Source organism: Canis lupus, chromosome 38, assembly GCF_003254725.2.
Source record: "Canis lupus dingo isolate Sandy chromosome 38, ASM325472v2, whole genome shotgun sequence".
Taxonomy (NCBI): domain Eukaryota; kingdom Metazoa; phylum Chordata; class Mammalia; order Carnivora; family Canidae; genus Canis; species Canis lupus.
The window spans coordinates 2,384,026-2,407,863 of record NC_064280.1 but is presented as its reverse complement, the minus strand read 5'-3'; the positions used below and the strand labels follow the sequence as shown (position 1 = coordinate 2,407,863).

The 23,838-nt window shown below is 51.4% G+C and overlaps 2 protein-coding genes and 2 long non-coding RNA genes across 10 annotated transcripts in view; 1 reads left to right on the top strand and 3 right to left on the bottom strand.

The window, feature by feature from the left end:
- BLACAT1 (BLACAT1 overlapping LEMD1 locus) overlaps positions 1-9,643 on the top strand; it is a 16,981-nt gene extending 7,338 nt beyond the window's left edge. For 3 of the 5 annotated variants that reach the window (XM_049106851.1, XM_049106849.1, XM_049106847.1), the window contains exons 2-3: positions 3,035-7,507; positions 9,477-9,643. In XM_049106851.1, coding sequence (XP_048962808.1) covers positions 3,074-3,175 — 102 coding nt within the window. In that variant the 5' untranslated portion in view covers positions 3,035-3,073 and the 3' untranslated portion in view covers positions 3,176-7,507; positions 9,477-9,643. Of the gene's footprint in view, positions 1-1,126; positions 1,819-3,034; positions 7,508-9,476 lie in introns of those variants that run through there. The other 2 variants (XM_049106850.1, XM_049106848.1) reach the window with 2 other exon arrangements.
- LOC125754529 (uncharacterized) lies at positions 309-3,026 on the bottom strand. The gene is made up of 3 exons (XR_007409043.1): positions 2,671-3,026; positions 1,102-1,204; positions 309-431 (listed from the first exon to the last, which is right to left on the bottom strand). It is a non-coding gene; the product is annotated as an uncharacterized LOC125754529 (long non-coding RNA).
- On the bottom strand, positions 4,229-23,832 carry LOC112643223 (uncharacterized). 3 transcript variants are annotated; one of them, XR_003125718.3, is made up of 7 exons: positions 23,313-23,832; positions 18,998-19,142; positions 17,969-18,144; positions 15,995-16,111; positions 5,321-7,913; positions 5,097-5,219; positions 4,229-4,352 (listed from the first exon to the last, which is right to left on the bottom strand). It is a non-coding gene; the product is annotated as an uncharacterized LOC112643223 (long non-coding RNA). The 3 variants fall into 3 exon arrangements; XR_004812685.2 differs by having other exon boundaries at positions 23,606-23,832; XR_007409042.1 differs by lacking the exons at positions 4,229-4,352; positions 5,097-5,219; positions 5,321-7,913 and adding an exon at positions 14,162-14,983 and having other exon boundaries at positions 23,313-23,828.
- Positions 9,691-11,388, bottom strand: LOC112643220 (adenylate kinase 2, mitochondrial-like). Its single transcript, XM_035711054.2, is given in 2 exon segments — positions 9,691-10,757; positions 10,759-11,388. Coding segments are annotated over 2 exon segments (705 nt in total). The 5' UTR covers positions 11,314-11,388; the 3' UTR covers positions 9,691-10,607.
- Positions 23,833-23,838: the final 6 nt, after the last annotated feature.

The following is a 23,838-nucleotide window of genomic DNA, read 5'->3' as shown; positions in this document are numbered from 1 at the left end:
CAGAGGGTAAGTTTCCATCACCAACGCAGATTAAGTGGGGGGCCCCTCCAGGCGCTGGTCCACTTGCTGCATGGAAACCCTGACTCCGTCATTTCCAACATTCAAACACCTTCCTCCTCAAGTAGACCTAGCAAGAGGAGGACCTGACTCCCAGGGAGCCCCCGAGTTGGTGCTGGAACACTCTGCAAAGTATAAAGGGATAAAGGCAGGGTGAGCACAGCGTGGAGGAGCAGAGGCGTGGCTCTAGCCGAGGGGCATCCCAAGGCGGTGCAGAGGCATGCTGACGATGAGTGGGACCCAGCGAGGGCAGGAGGGACACGGAGATTGGGGGAGGGGGGGCTCTCTTCCAGGGCTCCTCACTTCAAGGGCTGGCCCAGGGACCTGCATCGCACACAGGGCCCAGACTGCTTCCAGGCCTGGGAGTCGTGCACCTAACAGTGAAGAAACCCGTGTCAGGCCCCACTAGGGAAGGGGGAGGACAACCAGAGCCCTTTATATGAAGACCTGAGCAGGATAACCAGACTCTCATGCCACCTCTGCCTGAGGAGAAAGGCTCCAGGAATCTCCCTGAGATGTCCGCTTCCAGGACAGCTCTCAGGGGCCGGGTTGTAGGCTCTCTAGCCTAGCGTCAGTTCACTTCAACCCTCCTAAGTTGGATGTGCAGGTCCTGGTTCCTCCACTCTCTGCCCCCAAACACTCTACAGTGGGCAAAAAAGCCAGGATTTTCTCCTCTTTGCCAAAGGAGCTTGGGGAGGAACAGTCCCTTCATAGGTACACTTTGCTATTTTTTTTTTAGAACAAGCAGACATCAGAGGGGAGGTAGGGTGGCAAGGGAAGAGGATCTGTGCACCATGGGATCAGAGGACCCAGAGCTGCTCCTAGACCCAGGCTTGGGGTGGGAGGGGCATGGTCAGAGCCACTTGGCTGGCTTGTTTTAATTATGAATTCCTTCCGCAGATGAGCCTTGTCGTGCCTACCGATTTCTCCCCACAGTTCATTTTTCCTGTGATCATGGAAATGCTTTGTTGATAGTTCCCTTGGTGTACATCCCCCGGCAGAGAAAGTGTATGTGTCACCATGACTGATTACAAGGAAACCCACCTGTTCTCCCGCCCTTCTTCCTCATCAGACAGGATCCCTGGTGCCCTTCCAGCCCCTTGGGTTTGGAGGCTACGTGTTAAACTTCGATTCACCTCTTGGTACGCTGAAATGAGGAAATGAAAGCCCAGAGAGGTACAGCCACTCCGCCAGGGTGACACAGCATGCCAGCGTCAAAGCCCAGAATAGAACCCAGGCCATCTAAGCCCCAGTTTAGATCCCCGTCTCTCTAGGTTTGTCACGGGAGGAATCCAGAGATAGCTGCTGTAGATAGATCTAGAAATATAGTAGTTGTGTCTCGGCTCTGTCTATATATATCCTGGAGATTGCTCTCCGCTCTCTATATATACGCCAGGAGAGTGGGTGTGTGGAGATGCCGCAAAGTGGGTGATTAAATAACCAGTCTACCTACCCATGCTGACTCAAGCTGGGCCTCCTGCCCACCCAGCTGGCCATTGGAAATGCATTGCACCTATTAATTACAGTCATCAGCTGTGTTTACCAGGACACTTGGAGGGTACAGGAGGGGAGGATCCTGACAGGACCCGGCTCCACTGTGGCTACTGTGCTGGGTGAGGGCCTGCCAGCCGGGCCCCCAGTCTGCCTGGAGAACCATGAAGCTTGTCCAAAAGAGCAAGGTTGGCCAGACCTGCAGAACTGTCCAGAGAGCCAGCACCTGGGCTTGGCCGGGTTCCTCAAATACAGTGGAACCGCTCGCAGGTGTGTTTGGCCTGGGGACCCAGGCGATCTGATGCAATCTCTCACCCAGGAGGCTAGGCCGGGGACATGCCTCACGCTTCCTTATTCCAGACTTCAGCGTTACCCCACACCTCCTTCCTCTGCATTTGGGCTGCCCTCGACCTTCTTTCTAGAGGGAGAAGTGATTCAAATTGGCCTAAGATGTGGGCCTGACCTCCAGGCAAGGTGCCCTCCTTGAGTCCAGCTGCTCTGCCCAAGCCGACCTGCATGTACGTGTGCTCCCTCCAGGGCAGGCCAGGGCAGAGGCAGGGCAGAGAAGTGAGCCAGAGGAATCCGCCAACTGCCCATTTCCCAAAGCCCCTCCCACCCTCAGCCGGCCTGCCCCAGCTATACCACAGGGGCCCCTGCCTCCAGGCACCCAGGGCCGCCATCAGCAAGAAGGGTGCTGGATGACACACCCAGCTGGGGCAAATCCAGCTTTAGCTTCTGTCTCAGACTTAGTTTTTTTCTCTGGCACAAAAATTATCTTTGCCCTCTACCTCCCAACCCCTTTGCCCAAGCATAGGTGCTCAATAAAATAGCCTGTTGGCTGAAAGAACTCTCTGTCTGTTCTCTGCATGAGGAGCACTGGGATTCATGTGGCTCTGAGCAGTCAAAGTCCACTCTGTTCTCTATAGATTCCCATAAGGGTCTCAGGCAAACTGGGCCTGCTAGGGAAGTGGGGGGGGGGGCACGACCCAGTTCTAGAGGTCAAGGTCAAGGCTGTGTCGGATGCAGGCCCACAAAGCCCTGCATTGGGGTCATTGGACTGTGTGACCTAAAGGGGTGGATAGAAACCCCCACCTCTAGCCCGCGTAGGGTGGCAGAGCTTACTGTGAGACAGCTTGCTTCCTGGTCCCCAGCCACAGGTGCACAGTGGTGAGCTGAGGTGGAGGGGGCAGGAGGGGAACAAAGGCAAGAAGCTGTGGCTTTGTCGTGCCTATCCTGGACTCACCCAGGCTCCAGTTTGAGGGATGACATCAGCTCTACAGAGATCAGGAAACAGTGAGCTCTCACAGAGGCTGTTGTGTGAGGACCCCCCCCCCCCCCCCAGCCTGTGTGAGAGGTTTGGCAGGGCCTGGGCAACCTCAGGGAGTGACGGTGACTGGGCAGCCCCCGAGGGCTCTGGGAATGTTAACCCCAGCTTCTCTCTCCTGCCTTCCCCCTGCCCCTCTGCCTCCCCCGCCTCTCCCTGCAGATCTTCTCTGGTGAGCGTCCCCCCAGCCTGGCCTAGGGCATGCCCCAGTTCACTTTCGCCTGCTTCTGTGGCCTCCACGGCTTCTGCAAGATGAAGAGGAAGAAGGACGAAGTTCACAGAGAGCGGGAAACGGCAGTGTGAGCAGGACCAGGCCCTTTCTTGGCCGCCAGCAGGTTCCAGGCCTGAGGGCACCCACTTCTGGCAGGACCTGCCCGGCCCTCCAGAGACCAAGAAGCCCTGCAGCGGCCTCAGGAGAGAAACTTCTTTCCTGCCCTGAGGGCTCCGGGCACCCTGCTCAGGGGAACTCCCCGCCTCCAAGGGATGTGCCGCCTTGAGCAGGGAGCACTGCTCCGGGACAGGAAACTGGCTACGCAGCCAGAGGACCCGCCAGCCACCCTGGTCCCCGGGGACATCTCGGGCAGCCCGGACAGGGTGGAAGTGTAAGACGAGCCTCCTCCAAACCCAGGATGGAGTCTTTCCTGGGACCCCAGGGCCTGAGGCAGGAGCCTCTACAGAGCAGCATCCCCAAGAGGGGAGTCCTTTCCTGTCCCCTCCTCGCATTCTCCTGGTCCAGGTGCAGCCAGGCCCCAGGTGGGCAGCCTGGTCATGAGTCAGATGGCAGAGTGGGGACAGTGAGGGACAGGCGATGTCCTTGTGGCAGGAGGCCAGCCATGAGTCCCCTCGGCACCTCCGCTTTTCCCTGCACACCAGTAGGCAGCTTTCCCTCCAGCCCTGGCCCCGTGGACCCTCTCCCACCATACCTCCTTGTGGCAGCCAGATATGGGGGCCTGTTTCCCAGGCCCTGACTCCCCTTCTCAGGAACTGCCTTCCCGGGCCAGACTGTGCGACCCCCCTCCTGGACTAGACCGACTAGACTGTGTCCTCCCTCTATTCTCCTGTCTTCCTGCTTCACCCACCTGCCTTTTCTTTCTCTTCTCAGAACCCATAGAGAGGGAAAGGCTTGCATGTTGTGCCTTTAGGGGACACTGGGCAGAAGGGGCCCTCTAGGACTTGCCTTGACTGTTCCCCTAATCTTCTTGCCCCCCCCCGCCCCGGTCTTCCAGGGTCAGTCTCAGCCCCTCTCTCAGCCTATTTCCAGCTGGTAGGAAGCAAACAAAAACACATTTCCTTCCTTCTTCCCTCCTCCCATTTGCTATAACATACCTTCTGTCACTGTGCCTGAACCTCTCAGGAGCTAGAGGGTCCCACAGACAGCAAGGCCAGTGGCAGAGACACTTCAGGCGGATTCTGTAGCTTTAGCAAGTCTGCCGTCTACATCACTACAGAGCAAGTCAGCCCAGGAACGAAGTCAGATCCCCTGCAACACCCAGGGCCAGAATAACCTTTCTGACAGTTAACAGGTGGCCTGGGTAGAGGAGATGAGGGTCCCTGGACAGAAGGAGGGGCTGTGTGCCCTCTTTCCTTGGAATGTGCCTCTCTGGGCAGTCGGGAGGGCAGAAGATGGCCTCTGCTGGTTCATCCAGAGCCAGGGAGAGGCAAAGGCACATTCCATCCTGGCAACCTTTGCCTGCCCAGTTCATGCCCCGTGCTCAGGGACATTTCCTGAGCTTTCGGCAGGTTTGGTGGGATCCAGGTCCTATTTGTGAAGCCAGAGTGCAGCTTATAATTTCTTTCCTCCCGTCCTGCAACCCCCCTCCTTTGCCCCTACCACCCAGCCCCAGCCTTGTACACAATCTGTTATCTCCTTTTATATCCAAAGAATTATAAACAGAAGTCTTTCCCTCGAGGAAACAGCAATAAAGGCCGGTGGGGTCACAAGGGATGACCGCTTAGACAGTAGCAGCCTTGGATGAGGCTCAGAGATGCGCAGAAACGCTTTCAAGGGTACCTTGATCCCGCGCAGGAGAGCCGGCCTGGAGGGCATGTGTGTCCCTAGCGGTTCCCTGCGAGGCTGCAGCCCCAGAAAAGTTACTCTTGCAGTGGAGGATGAAATTGCATCCCCCGGAGCCTCAGAGGTGTTGGGTGTTAGGTCCTGACCACAGAGGCTTACCCAGAGGAAAGGTCAGGAGGGGTGGTAAAGGAGAGTTTTGCCCCTGCGCACCTCTCAGGCCTTGGCAGGAATTTCAGCTGCAAGGGTTTGGCACTGAGCCTGTTCAGAGAGCTTCTTGCCCGGAGGAGAGAACTCCTTTGGCTCCAAAGGGATACTGGATCTCTGGAGCCCCTGCTGTGGGGACACGGGAGAGGTCCCAAGGTCAAGGCATCTCTGAGCGGAGGCCCAGCTACGCCTGTAGACAGCGGCCGTGGCCCCCAAGCCAGTGGCCCCACCTTCATCAGGGTGAAGGGGGGGGCCGTGCTGATGGGTGGGCGTAGGCCAGGCACAGCCCACGTTCTCTGTCCCTCCGCTTCCTCCTCAGGGAAATGCTGACTTTGCTCCTCTCAGAAGCTCGAGAACCAGTCTGGAGACCTGTGCCCCCCTTCGGCCCCTAGGAGAGCCCAGAGGAGAGGTTTCATTCAAAAAGGCAGAAGCAGCCCCAGTGTCCAGCCCACGCCCCCCCGGCCGCTGACTTGTAGTCCAGGCTTCTCTTCCTTCTGTTCTTTTTTTGAGGGAGAGAGGTCTGGCCACTTCATTTCCTACCCGGCCCTGAGGCGCCCTCGCAGAGGACAGCTTGGACCATTTTGCCCTGCCTGTTTCTAGTTCCCTCCACTCTGGGATTTTCTCCCAAACTCCCCCTTGAGGAAGGGGCTGGGAGCCCCCAGGGGAGGCACAAGTAGATGACTCTGGGAGGGGGCGGGCCGCTGGGTGGCACTGAGTCCTTGTGCCAGAGGCCAGAAGAGGCCAGTCCTTGGGCCAGAGGCCTCGAAGCTGTGGGAGGCCCCGCGCATGCTGCAGGTCACTGAGTGAGGGGATCAAGAAATGTGAGGGGGGCTTGAGGTTCTTGTGCCTCAAATACTGTCTGAGGGCCTGGCCCTCAGGACACCGCCGGCTTCTTGTCTCAGGGCCAAGTCTTTTTTTTTTTTTTTTTAATGTCCTTTCCTTCTCCATTCCCAGGGAAGGGCTTTCTGGATGTTGCGTGTGAGTTGATAGAAATATATAGGAAGATCGTTATTTTTGAAAAAAATAAAAAGAGCAATAATTTAACTGAAATATCGTGAGGCAGCACAGCAAGATGCAAAGCGCACTGAGCTGGGAGCCAGATCTCCTGGGTCCTAGCCCTGATCAGACACTGATGACGGTGTGACCTCAAGTTAATATCATCACATCTTACTTCTGGGACTCAGTCTCTTCCCTGATAATGTCCTCTAAGAACCCCCCTCCAGACGCCAGCGCTCTGCGCCCCTGGGAAGTTGAGCCTCAGTGGGGCTCAAGGCCGAAGAAGCAGAGGGGAGGGCAGATGGCAGCAATAATGGTAGATCTAAGAAGGGGTGGGGGCAATGAGATGGAAAGCCAAGGCTCCCAGACCTTCTGCTGGAATCCTGCCTCAGTGCTCTGTGCAGTTCTGCTTCTCCTGCTTCCTATAGCCAGGGACCAGAGAGGCCGCCACAGGTGCCACTGTGCGCTCTCTCTCTCTCTCTCTCTCTCTCTCTCTCTCATACACACACACACACACACCACCCCCTGGTGTGCAGATGGGATCTCAGAGCACCAGGTCCCAGCCCCGGTTCTGTAACCCAGGAGCGTTCCTTGGGCCAGCAGTTGCCAAGCCCACCTCATTCCCGGTGGTCACAGGGACATGCCTCGAGCTGCCAGCTGCCCTTGTCTCCTGCGTGAACATGCGTTGCACCCAGTGGTTTGGGATGTGCCATCTCTGGATGGAGAACTGCAGCCCGCAGGGCCCCAGGCTCTGGCACGGCTGCCTCCCAACCTCAGCAACTTGCTTCCTCTCTCCCAGACTCTATAGAAGGTGGTGACAAGACCCATTTCCTCCCTACCTCACAGGAACATGTTATAAGGGGACTTCATATCAGACGTGCTGAGACGTGGCTTGTACTTTTCGAGACAAATACTTGGTTTACAACTGTGAAGAGGGGCTTTCACCATAGAAGGAACTCTCACTGCTGCATTTGGTGGGCTCCTCTAGGCTGGTGCAGAAAGCCTGGTGTTCACCCCGAAGGTGGCCGCCCTGCCCAACAGGTGATGGGGCTGACAACACCAGCAGAGCCAAGAACCGGAATCTGTTCCCACAGAATGAACACTTCATCCCTCTGGCACAAAAGCAAGAGCATGAGGTAGCTCTCACCATCGTCCCCCCTGTTCCTAACGCAAACAGGCAAACAGCATCGTAAGCCTCTGTGGCTAAACAATGTAGGTGCAGGGAGGCTGGCGGTCCCCGTGAATCCTCTTTCCCCCACGCCACACCCCCAAGTCAGTGCCAACTGCACTGGGCTGTTGTGGCCAGTCCAGCCTGGACTCCTGTAACTTCCCATGGGATCAGAGCCACACATGACAAAGAGGAAACAGCAACCGTGGCTATCCACAGGGGACCCAGGAAGTCAGGACCATCCAGCAGGAGGGTGAGTTTGGGGAGCTCCCCAGGGCATCCCTGGAGAAACTTGTTATACCGAGGAAGGAAATCCAAAAGCCCAAAACCCCCCAAAACTGGGCACCCCGGCTCCGACCAGAACTAGAGGCTCTGAAGTGCAAAGGTTTCCTTGTGGGCTACTGGTCTGTCTCCCTGTCCTTCCGTCCTCACTCAGCTCGTTCTGTGTTCCAGGGGAGAAGAGAGGCAGCAGAAAGGCTGCAGGGGGAGATGGCAGGACCCAGCCAGATCCTCAGGACTCTCCCAGCCTTCGTTGCTATGGCAACACTGCTATTTTTATCTCGTTGTTCATGATGCTCAAAGCTCTGACTTTCTCAGTTCCAGAGAGGCCAGGCGGGCTTCTGCCCTCATCCTTCAATGCAGCACCTTCTCCCAGAGGCCTGAGAAGGAAAAAGAGTTATGGAGGGAAGGGGGAACCCACCGGGTCTTGCCTCAACTAGAGGAACTGCCTGGCGGTGGTTCGCCTCTGCACTTTCGAGCCTTTGGTTTTTCAAGCTGGCTTAGGTGCTCCGTTTCATATTTCCAAGGAGATCAAAACTCCCCATGGTCTCCCAGAGAGGCCACTCCAGAGAAGAAAAAGGAAGAGCTGCCACTCTAGATGAGTTTTTCCCCACACAGCTATGACACTGGTGGTGGTTGGGGGGATGGGGAAGCTGCAGCTCCTCTTGGGAAAATCAGACCTCATTCTGAAGAAAGTCCTATTGGTACAAGTCAACCCCTGGCCCCTTGAAAGAGGGTGGAGGGCTAGGTTTGATTAGTGAGCAATCAGATACACCTAACATCCCTGGAAAACGTAAAGCAATGCCTCCCTTTCCTCTATTCTCCACCAAAGAACCAGAGTGATTGGGCTGCATGTCTTCATCCAGTCTTGATGCCCAAAGCAAGTTAGCATACACCCTCCAGGCTGGAAAGTAGACCCCTGAGTTCCTCTTCTTCCCACCCAGCCGTCCACCCCCCCACACCCCCACCCCCGACCTCCCGCCACCTCCATACAGACGCATTGCTCTCCAGGGGCTTGAGGTCTTAACTTTTGACAATGCCCTTGAAGTCAAGGTTTAAGGAAAGGATTTCTTAGAGCCAATTATACTCTGTCCCTTTTCCCTAGCCCAGCCTCTGGTCCTCTTCCGATATCCCCACTTGCACCGCAGTGGTACCCTGAGAGTCAATGGTGCTAACGTTTCCCACCTACATGCTCTGATGATGAGATTTGCACCTAGGAGCTGGGGTGGTTGGGTTGGGGGGAGCATTTCATGCACATCCTCAAGATCATGACCCTGGAGAGACGGGTCCATGTCTTAACCCAGCCAAGCAGCAATCATACCGTGTTAGATTCCTGCAGTGAGGTTCTACCTCAGCTGAACTGACTTGTGGATGGCTAAGTTTTCTAGGGTGGCTGGGATGCATTTACTAAGCCTCTAATTGGTTTCATTTTGGCTCAAGTTGCACAGTTTCCCGAATCTATGCACCTGGAGTAAGCACTTTTCTGGTTGCCTCTGAAAAGCATGCCGGCAAACTCTGCTCTGTTAATTGCTGTAATAAACAGACTTTATTATATCCCTTTGCAGTAAATGAATTATGCTGTCAGGGTAGATGGGGCATCCGTGTTTATTTCGCACTGTGATATGCTCCAGCAGCAGAAGCTAAACATTTATTTCTACCAACTCTGCTGGGGAGACGAGGGGGAATGGAAACCGGGAGGAAGTCGGGAGTGAGGTGAGGTGATAGGGCTTAGAAGGAGGCTCTGGGAGGCACACTGAGCTCCTAGAGTATGAGCTTCTCTTGTGCTACCTATACATTGAGGGAAGGCAGGCCTCTTGCCTTCTGCAATCCCAGAGAAATAGTAGGATCAAGCTGGCTGGAGGAGGTGGGCTGGGGAACTGGGAAGGTGCTTTAGGATTATAATATGACCCCATAGACTGAAAAGTGCTTTTTATTTTTTACAGAAAGAATAAAGACCTTTAAGTCGGGCTTCTCAGGACTATTGACAGAACAAATGGGAATTTTCAGGCTTACAAGGAGAGCAAGATGCTACAAGACAGCATAATATTAAGAATAAGAAATATTATATAGTATGTGAATTACATATCAATAAAAGTATTTTTTGAAAGAATTCTTTGGGGTGCCTGCTGGCTTCGTCGGTAGACCATGAGACTCTTTTTTTTTTTTTTTTTTTTTTTTTTTACAAATTTTTAACATACTTTATTGATTTAGGGGCCAAACAAGGCAGCATTTGGTCGGTTAAGAAAGGCACCTCATTGAAAATAATACATCACAGTGCTGACAAGTGATCCCACTCACAGGATTTGAGGATGGAAAGGACAATCTTTGGATGATGTTGCTTAGGACACTTGCTCTTACTAACAAGGGTCCCTTCCCACATCGTGGATGGAAGATGGCAAGAGCGCAGGGATGCTGAGTGGCTGCTGAGAACTGACCCATGAGAACAGGTGGACCAGTACATAATGGTGCATCATTAAGGAGGGAAACCAGCCCCACTTTCCCCACAACTCGAGGAAATTTAATTAGCTGAGCCACTGCCTCCATGAATACGCCCCTCCCCCTCCAATTTCTTTCCAATGTGGAGACAATCTTTTGATCTCATGGTGCAGGGAACTAGGGCCAGGAGTTGAACTCTCCCTGTTCCAAGCTTTAAGAAGGTCAGGACAACAGTTTGATTTCCTGCATTTTTAGGCTGGCAATCCATGAGGCTCTGAGATAAAAACTGAGGTCTTAGGGCATTTGGCTTTAAAAAATATTGTCACCAATCCACAGTAAATGAAACGTGGATCCTTTAGAAACAATACTACACCTCCTTATTTCTATTTACAGCCTCTAATCAGTTTTTTTTTAAATTAATTTCCCCCTTCCTCTGTACTTTTTCAGACTCCTCTATTATGTATAAAAGAGATGGCCTCACTACCACATTGCTGTTCTTTGTTACTCCTTTTGGATCCTCACCACTCCTCCCTCTCCATCCTCACCGTGACCACCCCTCCTCTCTGCCCAGCACCTAAGAGCAGGGATCACGCCGCGGGGTGATGAGCAGTGGTGAGGTCTCGCCTGGCCTTCTGTTACTAGGATGTGGCTTTGGAGAAGGCTGCTAGGATGCTGGCAAACACGACGTCGGGGGTCTGGGTGGCGTCAATGACAGAGTGGATCCCTCGTTTCCTGTAGTAGTCCACCAGTGGGGTGGTCTGAGTGTGGTAGGCCTCCAGGCGGATTTTTTAAGGCCTTCTCATTATCATCTGACCGTCGGACCAAGGGCTCCCCAGTGATATCATCTTTCATGGGTTCCTTTGGAGGATTGAACTCCTCATGGTAGGAACGGCCACTCAGAGGGTGAATCAGCCTTCCTGTGATTCTTTGGATCAGCAGAGAGTCTGGGATGCTGAATTCAATCACAGAGTCAAGCTTCTCTTTCCTCTTCTCCATGAGGTCATCAAGCATTTCTGCCTGCCTCACAGTCCGAGGGAAGCCATCTAGAAGAAAACCATTCTTGCATTGAGGGGTCTCCAAATTCTTCTCAATGAGCTCCACTACCATTTCATCACTCACCAATTTCCCAGCATCCATAGTGGCCTTCAGCTTTTTCCCCAGTTCTGAGCCAGAAGCCACCATGGCCCTCAGCATGTCCCCCGTAGCCAAATGGCAGACACAGAAGTTTTCAGCCAATTTGGGTGCCTGGGTACCCTTGCCCGCCCCGGGAGGCCCCAGCAGCACAGCCTGGATGCCTTTAGGACTCTCTGGGGCCGGTTCAGCCGCGGGGACGTTGGGAGCCATGGCCACCAAGCCTCTCGCCGCTCAACCCGCCAGCGCACACACACACTTCGCAGGTCCAGCGCTTAGACCATGAGACTCTTAATCTCAGGGTTGTGAGTTGGAGCCTCACGTTGGGTGTAGGGATTCCTTGAACATAAAATCTTAAAAAAAAAAAAAAAAAGAATTCTTGTACCATGACTCTACTTTGATCGGAGGGACAGAGATTGGCTCAGGGAGCTAGAGCCATAATGTCTAAACCCAAAGCCAGCATCCCGTAGGCATGGAGAACGGTTTTGGGCAGGATGAAGCTAATCTATAGTTGAGAGCAGTAGATTTACTGCTCTTGAAAGGGGTGGCTGCCCCTTCTCCTGGTTCGCCACCATGCTGCCTAGCACAGAAGCACTCAATAAGTGTTTTTAAATGGTCTGAGGCAGGGCTCCTGGGTGACTCAGTCAGTTAAGGTCTGCCTTTGGCTCAGGTCATGATCCCGGGGTCCAGGGGTCCTGGGGTCCAAGGATCCTGTGATCAAGCCCCACATCAGGCTACCCACTCCACAAGGAGTCTGCTTCTCCCTCCCCTCTCTGCCCCTCCCCCAGCTCATGCTCTCTCTTTCTCTCAAATAAATAAATAAAAATCTAAAAAAAAAAAAAAGAAAAGAAAGAAAGAAATGGTCTGGGGCAGGTAAGTGCCCCATACCCTCTAGTCTTCAGGAATCAGCAGGACACCTGCCCCTAACCCTCCTGCTATCGGCATCGTCCTTACTTCCTTGTGTGGGGAAAGTGCACTGTACTGCTGTCAACTCAAGCCTTCCAATCAAGATCGAGTCCTGACTCTGTGCAAAGTCCTCTGGGAGGAGCTGCAGGAGAAACAAGGAAATAAGACATTGCTCTGCCCCTTGAGGAATTCACAATTTAATAAAAGGCAACATGCCAAGGCTTGAAGGACGCAGGATGCGTTAGGTCGAATATATAGCAAAGTGCCTTAAGGCCGCAGGGGTCTGAGACCGCAGAACTGTTTGGAAGGTGGAGAGGGATCAGGGAAGACTTCACAGAGGAGGTGAATTTCCAGCTGAGCCTTGAAGGATGAAGAGGAAAGAACCTTCAAAGCATGGATCCTGAGGGCCCCTCTCTCCTTGCCAACACCTACAGACATCTGCCTGTGGTCATATGTACAGACACAGCCAGCCTTGACCTTGCAAGCAGATGCCGTACATGGCTTCTTCTGTTGCAGTTAGGCCCTATTGCTCCCAAATTGCTCTCCTCTCCAAGAGTCTGATACCTGAAATTTCATTAGTGCTTCCTCTCTTTTGCGTTAAGCTTTGATCTCCTTGGATTTGTAATCCAGGAAGGAGGCACACTCTGACCAGTTGTCAGGCATTTGCTCTACAGCATCAGTGACTACAGCAGATGCCCTCCTGAGACAGGTTTCTTGTTTGTTTTTGTAATGAAGATTTTATTTATTTATTCATGAGAGACACAGAGAGAGAGGCAGAGACGCAGGCAGAGGGAGATGCTAGCGCCCCAAGGAGAGCCCCATGCAGGACTCAATCCTGGGACTCACGCCCTGAGCCAAAGGCAGATGCTCAACCGCCTGAGCCATCCAGGTGTCTCTGAGGCAGGTTTCATTAGGATTGGGGGAAAATGCATAATAGCACCAATGGGCAACTGGCTGGGGATGACCTGGTGGGAAAAAGGGGACAAAGAAAAGTGTAGCTGGGCAGTCTGACAAGGAACTACCTCTATCTCACAGCTCTGCCCAGCCAGGCTAAGCATGCCTGTGCCTGCTTCTACTCCTTTATTCTCCAGACTTCCTCCCTCCTCTTCCCTTCCCCTTCTTTCTCTCTCCAACTACTTTTTCCTCTATCCTCCTTCCAAGGCTACAGTCAGAAAACCTCACAGACATCATATGATGTCCCATCAAGTCCCAGCGCACTGCTGGGTCCAGAAGGTTGAGGACAGGGGCATGGGCTGGCAGTCCCGAAGCTCCTGTTTTTGTCCTGGCTCTGCTCCAGCTCAGATACTTGTTGGTGGTCAGACAAACCCATGTCTTTGTCTGTCTGGACCTCGGTTTCCCTACTTCTATGGGTGGATGGAGACCTTCCCTCCTCTGAACTGTCTATAGGGGAAATAGCACCAGACCTGTGTTCTGTTTGTTTTAAAGATTTTATTTATTTATTCATGAGACAGAGAGAGAAAGGCAGAGACATAGACAGAGGGAGAAGGAGGCTCCCCACGGGGAGCCCGATGTGGGACCCAGATCCCAGGACCCCAGGATCACAGACCTGAGCCAAAAGCAGACGCTCAACCACTGAGCCACCCCAGGCATCCCCCCAGTCTCGTGTTCTGATCTCAGTCCTCTCCACTAGCTGTGGCAGTCTGGAGAACTCCCTTAATCTCCCCAAACCTCTGTTTTGCATATGTAAAATGCAGATGATTTTTGTTTTTGTGAGGATCAGATAAGAGGGCATGTGCTGAAGGGCTCACTTAGCTCAGGGGTTAAGGACGAGTTAACCAAAAGGGTCAGCTGAAAGAAGATTTACAGATGGCAAAAGATTTTGCAAATCGCACATCTCCCATCGCCTCCAGCACAGCGTTGGCTGCGGAACAGAGTCAGTAAACACAGGTCAGACTGAATTGGAGACGCACTCGGAGGGGTCAGGAGCTACAAGGTGAGCTCACCTGTATCCTAGGTGGCTTCTCCTTTCTCCAGCGATAGACAAGAAACGGTACATGGATGCGCTTGCCCCTAAATGCAGTGTAGGGGCGGGGCGCGGTGGGAGCGAGCTGGGGATCTTCCACCTGCCGAGGCTCTCCTCCTCCACCCCCACCCCCCACCCCCCCAAGCCGAGCGTTCTCGGACCAGTCTCTTCCCGCCGCTGCGGGCTGGGGCGCGTGCTGCAGGCGGCGCTCTCCCACCACCTCGGCCTCGGCGGAGTAGGGGCTGGGGTAGGGAGCGAGGGAGAGGGGAAGTGTGGAGGAGCAGCAGCCCCACGCGTCGCTCACATATTTACATCTGAACTGTCAAAATAGTTATTTTTAAGTCGAGTTCCGTCTGCTGCGGCTCGGGGAGCGGGGCGGGCGCGGGGGCTGCGGGCCGCGGGGGCCTGTGCGCGGTGGAGCCGCGGCCGCTTGGTGCTGGGGTCCCCCGCCCTCAGCCCTCAGCCCCCCTGGGCCTCCTCCGTAGCTCTTAGCTGCCTCGTGGCCCATTCCAGATCCAGGTCGCGTTTTGCGGCCCAGCCCGCACCTGCACAGCATCCCCACCATCAGCCCTTCCCGCGGGGACAGGAGTTGAAGGGCTGGAACTTCGGGAGTCGGTGCGCATGGGTGGGGGGGGGACGGTGCCTGAAGATCAGGACCCTTGGGGGTTCCCGAAGTGGAGACGATGACTTCGCCCTGAATGTCCGGAGTGGCAGGCATTAATTGTTCTCTGCAAAGTGAGGGACCTGTGGCTTTGACACTCCTGACGCTTCTTTCTGGCTCTCTCGCTCTCTCGGGGGCAGTGGGGTTTGAGACAGACGCTGGCTGGCCCTGCTGCCATCAATATGTGTCCCAGCCCTGTCCAATGTCTGCTCCGTAATGAGTAGTGTTTCGGAATGTCACCTCTGTTAATGGGGAAGCGCCACCTGTGCACAGCCGGAACCACCTCTCCGTCTTCATTAGGCAGTCCGCGGCCTGGCTGCCGGCGGCCCTCGCTGGGTGACAGATGATGGGGACGAGGAGTGAACGCAGTAGCCTCCTGCTGTCCAGGATTCATTCCCAGACAATGACTCTGAATGCCCGTCCCAGCCCTCTCCCCTCCCCCCCAAAAAAGAGCTGAAAAAAATGCCCTTCTAGGGCAAAATGGATAATCGGGTGAAGGAGAGTTGCTGTCATTTCCAGAAACAGACACCTGCCTGGTCACTGTGGTATCCTGTCTAGATTGCATTTGGGGCATCTTCCTCCTCCCCACCCCAGCTATCTTCACAGACCACCTTTTATATCCTTTCTAATTGGTGCACCGTGCAGAAGTCACAGGATTGAAATTCTAATGCCAGGCTTCCCTCTAGCCAGACCTACATACGGCCTCCCAGCAAAATCCTGCTCCTTTTGAATCTCAGCTATCATAACCACCCGAGACAGGGGACATTGAGATAAGCCCCAAAATGGCATGAGGCACAGACATGGTTTCAGAGGACTCCTGCTATGATGATAAAAACATCACCATGGAGACCATATTCCTCTGATTCAGATTAATGTTCCCACCCTCCCCCAGAGGCTGTGGCATCTCCTTCATCTCCTCCACTGCCCAACCAAATTAAGCTGGACCCAGAAGCATCCATCCATATGCTCTATGTGATTGGAAGTGGAGGTGGGTTAGTGTCCCTTTGGAGGGTTAGGGGTGAGGGTGGTGATGGTTTGGATTTTCTCAAGGCAACTGTCTGGTCCACAAGCTACATAGATAGTTGGTTTCTTGGCTGGAGCTGGTGGTAGAAGTAGCTTCACTTCGAACAGCTGTGAGGGGCCCCCTGGGAGCCTGAGTTCTACACATGTCTCTTCTCTGTCTCAGTAAAGGTCACCCTTGTCCACCCAGATACTTGAGCCAGAAATCATCCTTCATTTCAAGCCGGAGAGTCATTCTTGACACCCACACTCTCCACCCTACGTTTGACCCATCACCAAATCCTGTTGGCTCTCCCTCCTAAATCTCCCTCAAACATGCTTACCTGCACCTCCGCCGCCAACACCTTCATCGGAGCCATCACCTCTTCTCACCTTGCCTCTCTGGTCTCATCTCTCCCACCCTCTTGCTGATGCTGTTGCAGCCACCTGGCTTTCTTGTTCTGGGCATACAAGCATGACCCTCCCTGACCACCCAATCTGAATTAGCCCCCTGCGCCCCCCCCCCCAAGTCCTTATCTCATTATCACACTCTGAAATGTTCTTGTTCACTTCATGAATTGAAGGGAATTCCTAGGACATGAGCTCTAGGAGGGCAGGAACCCCATTACTTTATTTACTCTTTTTTTTTTTAAAGATTTATTTATTTAACACAAAGAAAGTGAGAGAGAGGCAGAGACACAGGCAGAGGGAGAAGCAGGCTCCATGCAGGGAGCCCGTGGGACTCGATCCCAGATCTCCAGGATCACGCCCTGGACTGCAGGCGGCGCCAAACCGCTGCGCCACCGGGGCTGCCCACTTGATTTACTCTTAAATCCAGAACAGTGTCAGGCACGTTCCTGAGGTAGACCTCAGGAATTATTTGTTCAATGAATGAATGATTTGCTGCAACCTAATGATACCCCTGTGTGCAATCCTGCGCCACTCCTACCATCCTCTCTACAGCATCTAAAGGCATCTCTTCTAGACACAAACGTCATCATGTCACTCCCCTGCTCAAAGCCCTGTGCTGACAGGCAAAATGTTCACAACCGTTGAAGCAGAGTGAAGGGTGTGTGTGTGTTTCATTAAACTTTCACTTTACTTGCTTATAATTTCCTTCTGCCTGAAACTGTTTAAAATTAACTGAGTTTAAAAGTTATGGCTGGCTCAGTCAGTGGAGCATGAGACCCCTGATCTTGGGGTTGTGAGTTTGAGCCCCATGTTAGGTATAGAGATTCCTTAAAAAAAAAATTTTTTTTAATCCTAAAAACGTTGTGGAAATTTAAAAAAAATGGCTCCCACTGTCCTCAGGACAGAGCCGAGAGCTCCTTGTGCTCCCTAATTCCTCCCTCACCCCCACTGCCGCCAGTCGTCAGCCTTGCACCTTAGCTGTCACCTCATTGCTCTACACACTCAGGAGATCCCCAGGAAACATCAACATTCCTTAGTACCAGGAACAGGTAGAATTCTCTGGAACAGTTTTGTTTTTATTTTGTGAGTATGGAATGGGCTAGATTTTTGTGTGGCTGTGGAAAGCTAGGTCAAATTGGAAATCCTCCTGCATGCACAGTAACCATATATATGGGCTATTAGGGTTTCCTTCTCTTTTAGCCTTGTTCTTGGTTCCGTTTGCTGCTTCTACTTGTTCTTTTTTATTTTGCTTCCACCTTGATTCTCTTTCCGTGATTGTCCTAAACTCTTGCATAGTTTCTTTTAAATCGCGAGAATTGACCTCTCCTGGGTTTTAAGGGCAGGTCTGGATCTCCCACCATGCCCTCTCCATCTGGGTTGTCTAGCCTTTTTTTTTTTTTTTTAAGACTTGATTTTTATTTATGAGAAAGGGGGGGAGGAGTAGAAGGAGGGGGATAAACAGACTCTTAGCTGAACTGGGAGTCTGACTTGGTGCTCCATCCCACAACCTGAGATCATGACCCGAGCCAAAACCAAGAGTCAGATATTTAACCAACTGAGCCACCCAGGCACCGCATGTCTAGTCTTTTATTAAATGTGGCTGCTCCTTAGTGAGTGTTCTGAGTGTTCCTCTCACTGAATGAATACCCTCCCTTTACTGCACTGGAAGTCCGTTCCCTCTCTCTGGAATGTTCCTTGGAGGAAAAGCAGATCCCTGACTGTTCTTTACAGAAGGACAGTTTCCCTGGCCTCAGGACAAAAGGTGGGCTATGATACTGGATGAGGTTGGAAGATGTCCCTGTCATCTCCATGTCCGTCCTCTCCCCATTGAGAGCCCTGGGATATGTCCCTAATGCCATGGCATAGTAATGAGGCTTTACTCACAACTCACACTTTTGAGCACTTACTTGTGGGCACTTATTGAAAATAGTGTTTCGGGATCCCTGGGTGGTGCAGCGGTTTGGCGCCTGCCTTCAGCCCAGGGCGCGATCCTGGAGACCCGGGATCGAATCCCACGTCGGGCTCCCGGTGCATGGAGCCTGCTTCTCCCTCTGCCTGTGTCTCTGCCTCTCTCTCTCTGTAACTATCATAAATAAATAAAAATTAAAAAAAAAAAGAAAAGAAAATAGTGTTTCAAACACCTGAGATGCAGTAATTCAGTCCTCAGTAATTCCATGAAACATGTACCGTTATTATATTTCCATTCTGAAGTTGTGAAAGCCAGGGCCCAGGGTAAGAGAGCTTCCAGTATGTCACAGGTCCAGGATACAAGCAGAGGCAGACAGTCAGGAGATAGTCCTAACCCCTCTGCATTTGCCTCTCAAGGTCCTCTGGTGGCTTTCGAGCTCCTGGCTGGGACTCTGGCAGTCCAAAGCCTCTTTGTGTTCCTCCACTACCATTCATGACCATTTCATGGGGACACTAGGGCCAGGAGCCCATGACATCTCCCTGCTGGTGTCTCTTCCCCTGAAATGCATCTTGCCCTGCACTGTCAGGACAGTCTTCCTGTTGGCCTTGCTGTCAGACTGAGCACCCCATCAGCCGCATGAAGGGGCGACCTAACATTCTCATCAGAGGGCCCCAGAATGGGAGGATCCTGGAGGCAGAGCGGTGCTGGGGGCCTAGACCTAGCCAGGAAATCCTAGGGCTCTTTGGTTCCACCGTATCCATCCACTTCTCTAAGCAAGTGCTTTGCTGAAGCCAGCCTACTCCATTCCTTTGTTCGTGACGTGTCCTCGCCTAGAATGCCCATCCTCCTGCTTCCTGCCTGCCCGGACCTTGCCTGTGCTTTAGCTCCCACTCTGAATTCCTCCTCCTCCAGGAAGCTTTCCCTGAACACTTGCCACTCCCAACCAGCGGGGATGCTTTTCTCTACTTCTGAACCTCTGTGGCACTCACGGGTACTGCTGTGTTGGCGATTATGAACTTTGATTTACCTTTTCCCTTGTGTGTGGTTTGGTTTCTCCATTTAGAACATCGTCCCTTTGAGGACAAAACGCACGTTTCTCGTTATCTGTCACCCATGGATTATACAGAATTTCTTGCAGGCTTATGCACAATGAATCTCCGTATGCAGGACTTCTAGGACACCAGGAAGGAAGACCTCAGGATCAGAACTTGTCAGTATCTAAGGTTTGATTTGTGCTCATAACAGGACTAGAGGTCATTTTGGTTTTAGGAAGCAGTATAGGGAACAGTCTAGATGAGTAGCTTCCTAACTTTGTGTGGCACTCAAATTTTTCCTTTAAGGGCACCTGGGTGGCTCAGTCAGTTAAGCATCTGCCTTTGGCTCAGGTCATGATCTCAGGGTCCTGGGATCGAGGCTCTGCTCAGCTGGGAGTCTGCTTCTCCCTCTGCCCCCTGCTCTCTCTCTCTCTCTCTCTCAAATAAAATCTTTAAAACTTTTTTTCCTTTAAAGCAGTCTTCTGGGGCACCTGGGTGGCTCTTTCAGTTAAACATCCTACTCTTGATTTGCGCTTAGTCATAATCCCAGTATCAGGAGTTTGAGCCCCACATCGGGCTTCACTTTGGTATGGAGTCTGCTTAAAGATTCTCTCTCCCCGTTCCTTCTGCCCCCTGCCCTCGACCCCCTAGTACTCTGAAAGAAAGAAAGAAAGAAAGAAAGAAAGAAAGAAAGAAAGAAAGAAAGAAAGAAAGACAGTCTTCATAGGAGCTCCATATGTAAAGCAGTCAGGGTTGGGCTTGCTCTGGGCCCTCAGCCCTCCATGGCAGCTAAGAGGAAATCTTGGGGCCGAAGTATTATAGCTTAAAAATCACTAGGGAGGATCATGTCTTACTTCACAGAAGAGGAATTTACAAATTTGAGCCACTGAAAGAAGAAACTATATGCACTCATTTTAGTAAAAGCATATTTGCTGGTGTGTTTATAAAACAGCAATTAAGCGACTTTCTCCCTTTGTTTAATACAAATTTGTTTTTGTTTTTTTTCTCCATTAACCTTGTTCATACCTTATTCTCTTGAGAAGATGCTTCTGCCAGAGGCCTGCCTGCATTTGATTAAACGATCTGTTTACTCCTCCGTTGTCCCCAAGAAACAGGCAGCTCCTTGACAGCAGAGACACTGCTGTGTTCTTACCTTCAGGCTGAGCCAGGTGCTCAGCGCATAGTGGGTGCTCAGGGACGAAACTCCCAAGGGATCTGAGTCCCTCTCCATGAGCTAGACCCAGCTCATGCCCACTCCCCACCCCACCTCACCCCCAGCAGATGATTCACCCCGAATTTTAATGTGAAGTGTCTTTCTCCTGCTGCTCAGCCTAAGTCTGAGCAGCTACCCTGCCCTCCCCTTCACTGCTCTCCCCCTCCCCTGCCCAGCTGTTACAGGCTCAGAGAATATTAGTTAATTTTAATATTAGCCTAAGAAAGATTAATTAGGAAGGCAAATTTGCTCTAAAAGGTGTAATTAATTCCAAAGCCAAATAGAAGAGCATTATGGATTATCTGCATCACTGCTGCCTTCAAGTAGTGTTGGATAATCAAGGACTGACTAGACAATACAGAATCATTGCAGTGTCGGTGCAGTGTAGACCAAACCCCATATGGTTCCTTCTGGAAGTGGGCTCATGACGGAAACAAAAGATTTAGATGGAGCTCATGCCTGTGACAGTGAAGTCAAGAGGAAACATCCAATCAGACATCCTGTCCTGACTATTCCAGCTCCTAAATCCTTCAAGAATCAGTCCTCCCTCCACACTGGCCTGGTCCAAGTCTGAATCAACTCTTCTCTGGACTGTTGGAACAGCTCCCCTGAGTATAGCCTCCAGACTCTGCACAACCAGCTTAGTCTCCACACAGAACCAAACTTAAGTTGTATCAAATGCACAAACACAGGAAGCCCCCAGCCAGTGTCAAACAGAAATTTAATCTTGCCAAGTCCCATCTCCAAACTTGCAAATGTGCCCAGAGGTGAAGAGTGAATTCTTTTAACGCGGCCCACAGGCACCTTCCCAAATTAGCCCCAGACTATCCCCCAGCTCATTTCTCTCATTGGTCTTCTATCACCGCACTCCTAGAATGACGGTCCCCAGCCCCCCTTGTTATAGGGCACACTGCTCATTCTGGAAGTCTCAGCCTAAACACATCAACACTTGGGGTTGGGGGTTTCCAAATCTGGGTTCCTGTAGCACTGTGTTAACAGCTTACCTTATTTTCCTGCCATTATTCTCTTTTTCTTGAAGGAGAAAATGAGCGCCTTACAAGGAGAACTGTATCTTTGTATTCTCCTCTCTACCACTTTATAATTTAGGCCAAGCATGAGTCTGTCTCGTAGGAGATGATCAATAAATATTTGTTGAAAGGGGGATGCCTGAGTGGCTCAGCGATTGAGCATCTACCTTTGGCTCAGGGCGTGATCCCGGGGTCCTGGGATCAAGTCCTGCATCGGGCTCCCTGTGTGGAGCCTGCTTCTCCCTCTCCCTGTGCCCTTACCCCCACTTGTGTGCGTGCTCTCTCTCTCTTTCAATGAATAAATAAATAAAATCTTTAAAAAAAAAAAAAAGAAAAGAAGGGCAGCCCGGGTGTCCCAGCAGTTTAGCACTGCCTTCGGCCCAGGGTGTGATCCTGGAGACCGGGGATCGAGTCCCACGTCGGGCTCCCTGCATGGAGCCTGCTTCTCCCTCTGCCTGTGTCTCTGCCTCTGTCTTCGTGTCTCTCATGAATAAATAAATAAAACCTTTAAAAAATATTTGTTGAAAGGGATGGGTCAGTTAATGACTCCAACGATGATAGCAACAGACTTTGCCCAGGTGAAACCCAAACTTCCTCTTTTCTCCCCTAGTCAATAGTAAATTCAGTTTGAAATATCTGGGGAAAATGCCTCGGTTCTCTGCTTCCTTTTGCCCGCGTCGCTGAGGCTCAGAGACAGGTGCCTTCAGGAGGGAAGTCGAGGATAATGGCAAGTGATGCAGACTTCAGCCTGACAGCTGCTGATCTTTGCTTTAGTTGATTCCCCCCTTTGCAAACGGTTATTGGCAATTGAAACTGCAAATCTACTATCTGCTCCCCTATGTAAATTGCATTTACATTTAAATTGTGCATTCTTCCAGAGGACCGGGTTAGTAAATAACAGCAGATTAAACTTGAGGAGAGGAAATTGTGCCCACGTCAAACCTGAGACCGAAGTGGCATCTGGCTTTTACTATTTCCGTTATTTCGGTTTAATAACAGCATGTGGCATTAAGGGAAAAGAAATTGGATCTACATTTTAATGAAAAGAGGAAGCTCTCAGGGTTTAGATACCTTATCATGTTGAATACCTCCTCGATTGGCAATTAAAACTTACTTCCCTCAAGAAATGGAATAAAATATCTTTGCAGCCATGGAGGGAATAATAAACAAAAAGACTAGTGAATGCCCAGGACTTCACAGATAAAACCGAGGGAAAGGGATGCTGCAAACATCAAAACCAAGTATTTCCAGATCCTGCAGAGTATAGGAATACTTAAACAGAATAACGCTGAGAACAGAATCATGGATATGCTGGTGGGATCTTCAAGAGAATAATTTCAGATAGAATAGTTCGCACATAATAGGAGGCTCAACCCAATCAGATCATCTGATTGAATCCTTTGTCAACCTAGCTTCCTTTAAACTGCAGAGGTCTAAGAAAATATTCTAGAAATGCCTGTTTCATCCTAATAGTCTAACTGTTTAAATGCAAGCAGTTCCACCTGCTGGCTGCTTTTTGTTGAAAGCAATTCTGGGAAATGTAAACAAAATGCTTATGCATCCTAATAACCCAAGCCTATCATTTATTTGCTTTGATTGAAACAAATGTGTCAATTTTCCAAGTCTTTGTTTGGTGAATCCAATGTTTGGGTGTTGGCAAATGTTTGCATTACATGTTTGTTTGGAAACTGATGCTCTATTCAGAAACTCTAGAGCTATAGCCCTCGGAACCACAGCCTGGAATCATTCAATGAGCCTCCCTGAGGATGCGCACAAAGATGCTTAATCTTTTCCCAGAATCTGGGTGGTGATGAAATGGTAGAGTCTTATGGGCAGGTATAAGTGGGATGGGGCCTGTTAGGGAAGAGACTAGATACACCGACTTTGAGGACATGGCTCATGCATAATGAGAATAATGGGAAATATTTATATAGTGCTTACTAGGTGCCAAGTGTTTGATGTATATCATAAACTCATTGCCTCTGAGGAACAGCCCTATGAGGTAGGTCCCATAGTCATCCCAGGTACAGATGAGGAAAAGGAGACCCAGTGAGGTTACTAACTTACCTTACCCGATGTCCCCCAGCTGGTAAGAGATAGAGCTGGGATGTGACTCCAGGCAGGCTGGCTCCCTATCCCCCGAAGCCCTCCGGGTGACTCCCTCCTATCCCTTAATTAAGACAGCGTGTTCTTCCATATTTACATCTCATCTTGTGTAATTTTTTCTCAGGTCTTGGCCTCCTTTTAAAAAGACTCAAGCTAATAGACTGAAGGATCTTCTTATTCTTAGATGAGCAATTCTCTGAGGGAGGTTAATATAGCCTCCCACTCTGCCTAGAGTTCATGGCCAAATTACCCACCTCCTACTGTAGATCTTTTGAGGATGGCCAAGACGCTTGGGTTTGATTTTTTTCCTTTACCTTCCCCTTTTCCTGGCTCTGCTAGGTTCGGTAGTATCTCTTTCCCCTCGCTTCTTGTGCATAATGATAACGTCTCTGCATCTCTTGACATTTTATCATGGCAGGCTGCCTCTAAAGTCAACCAGTGCCTCCTCCTGTCTGAACTTAGGTTAAATTAATCATCTGGCTTTCAC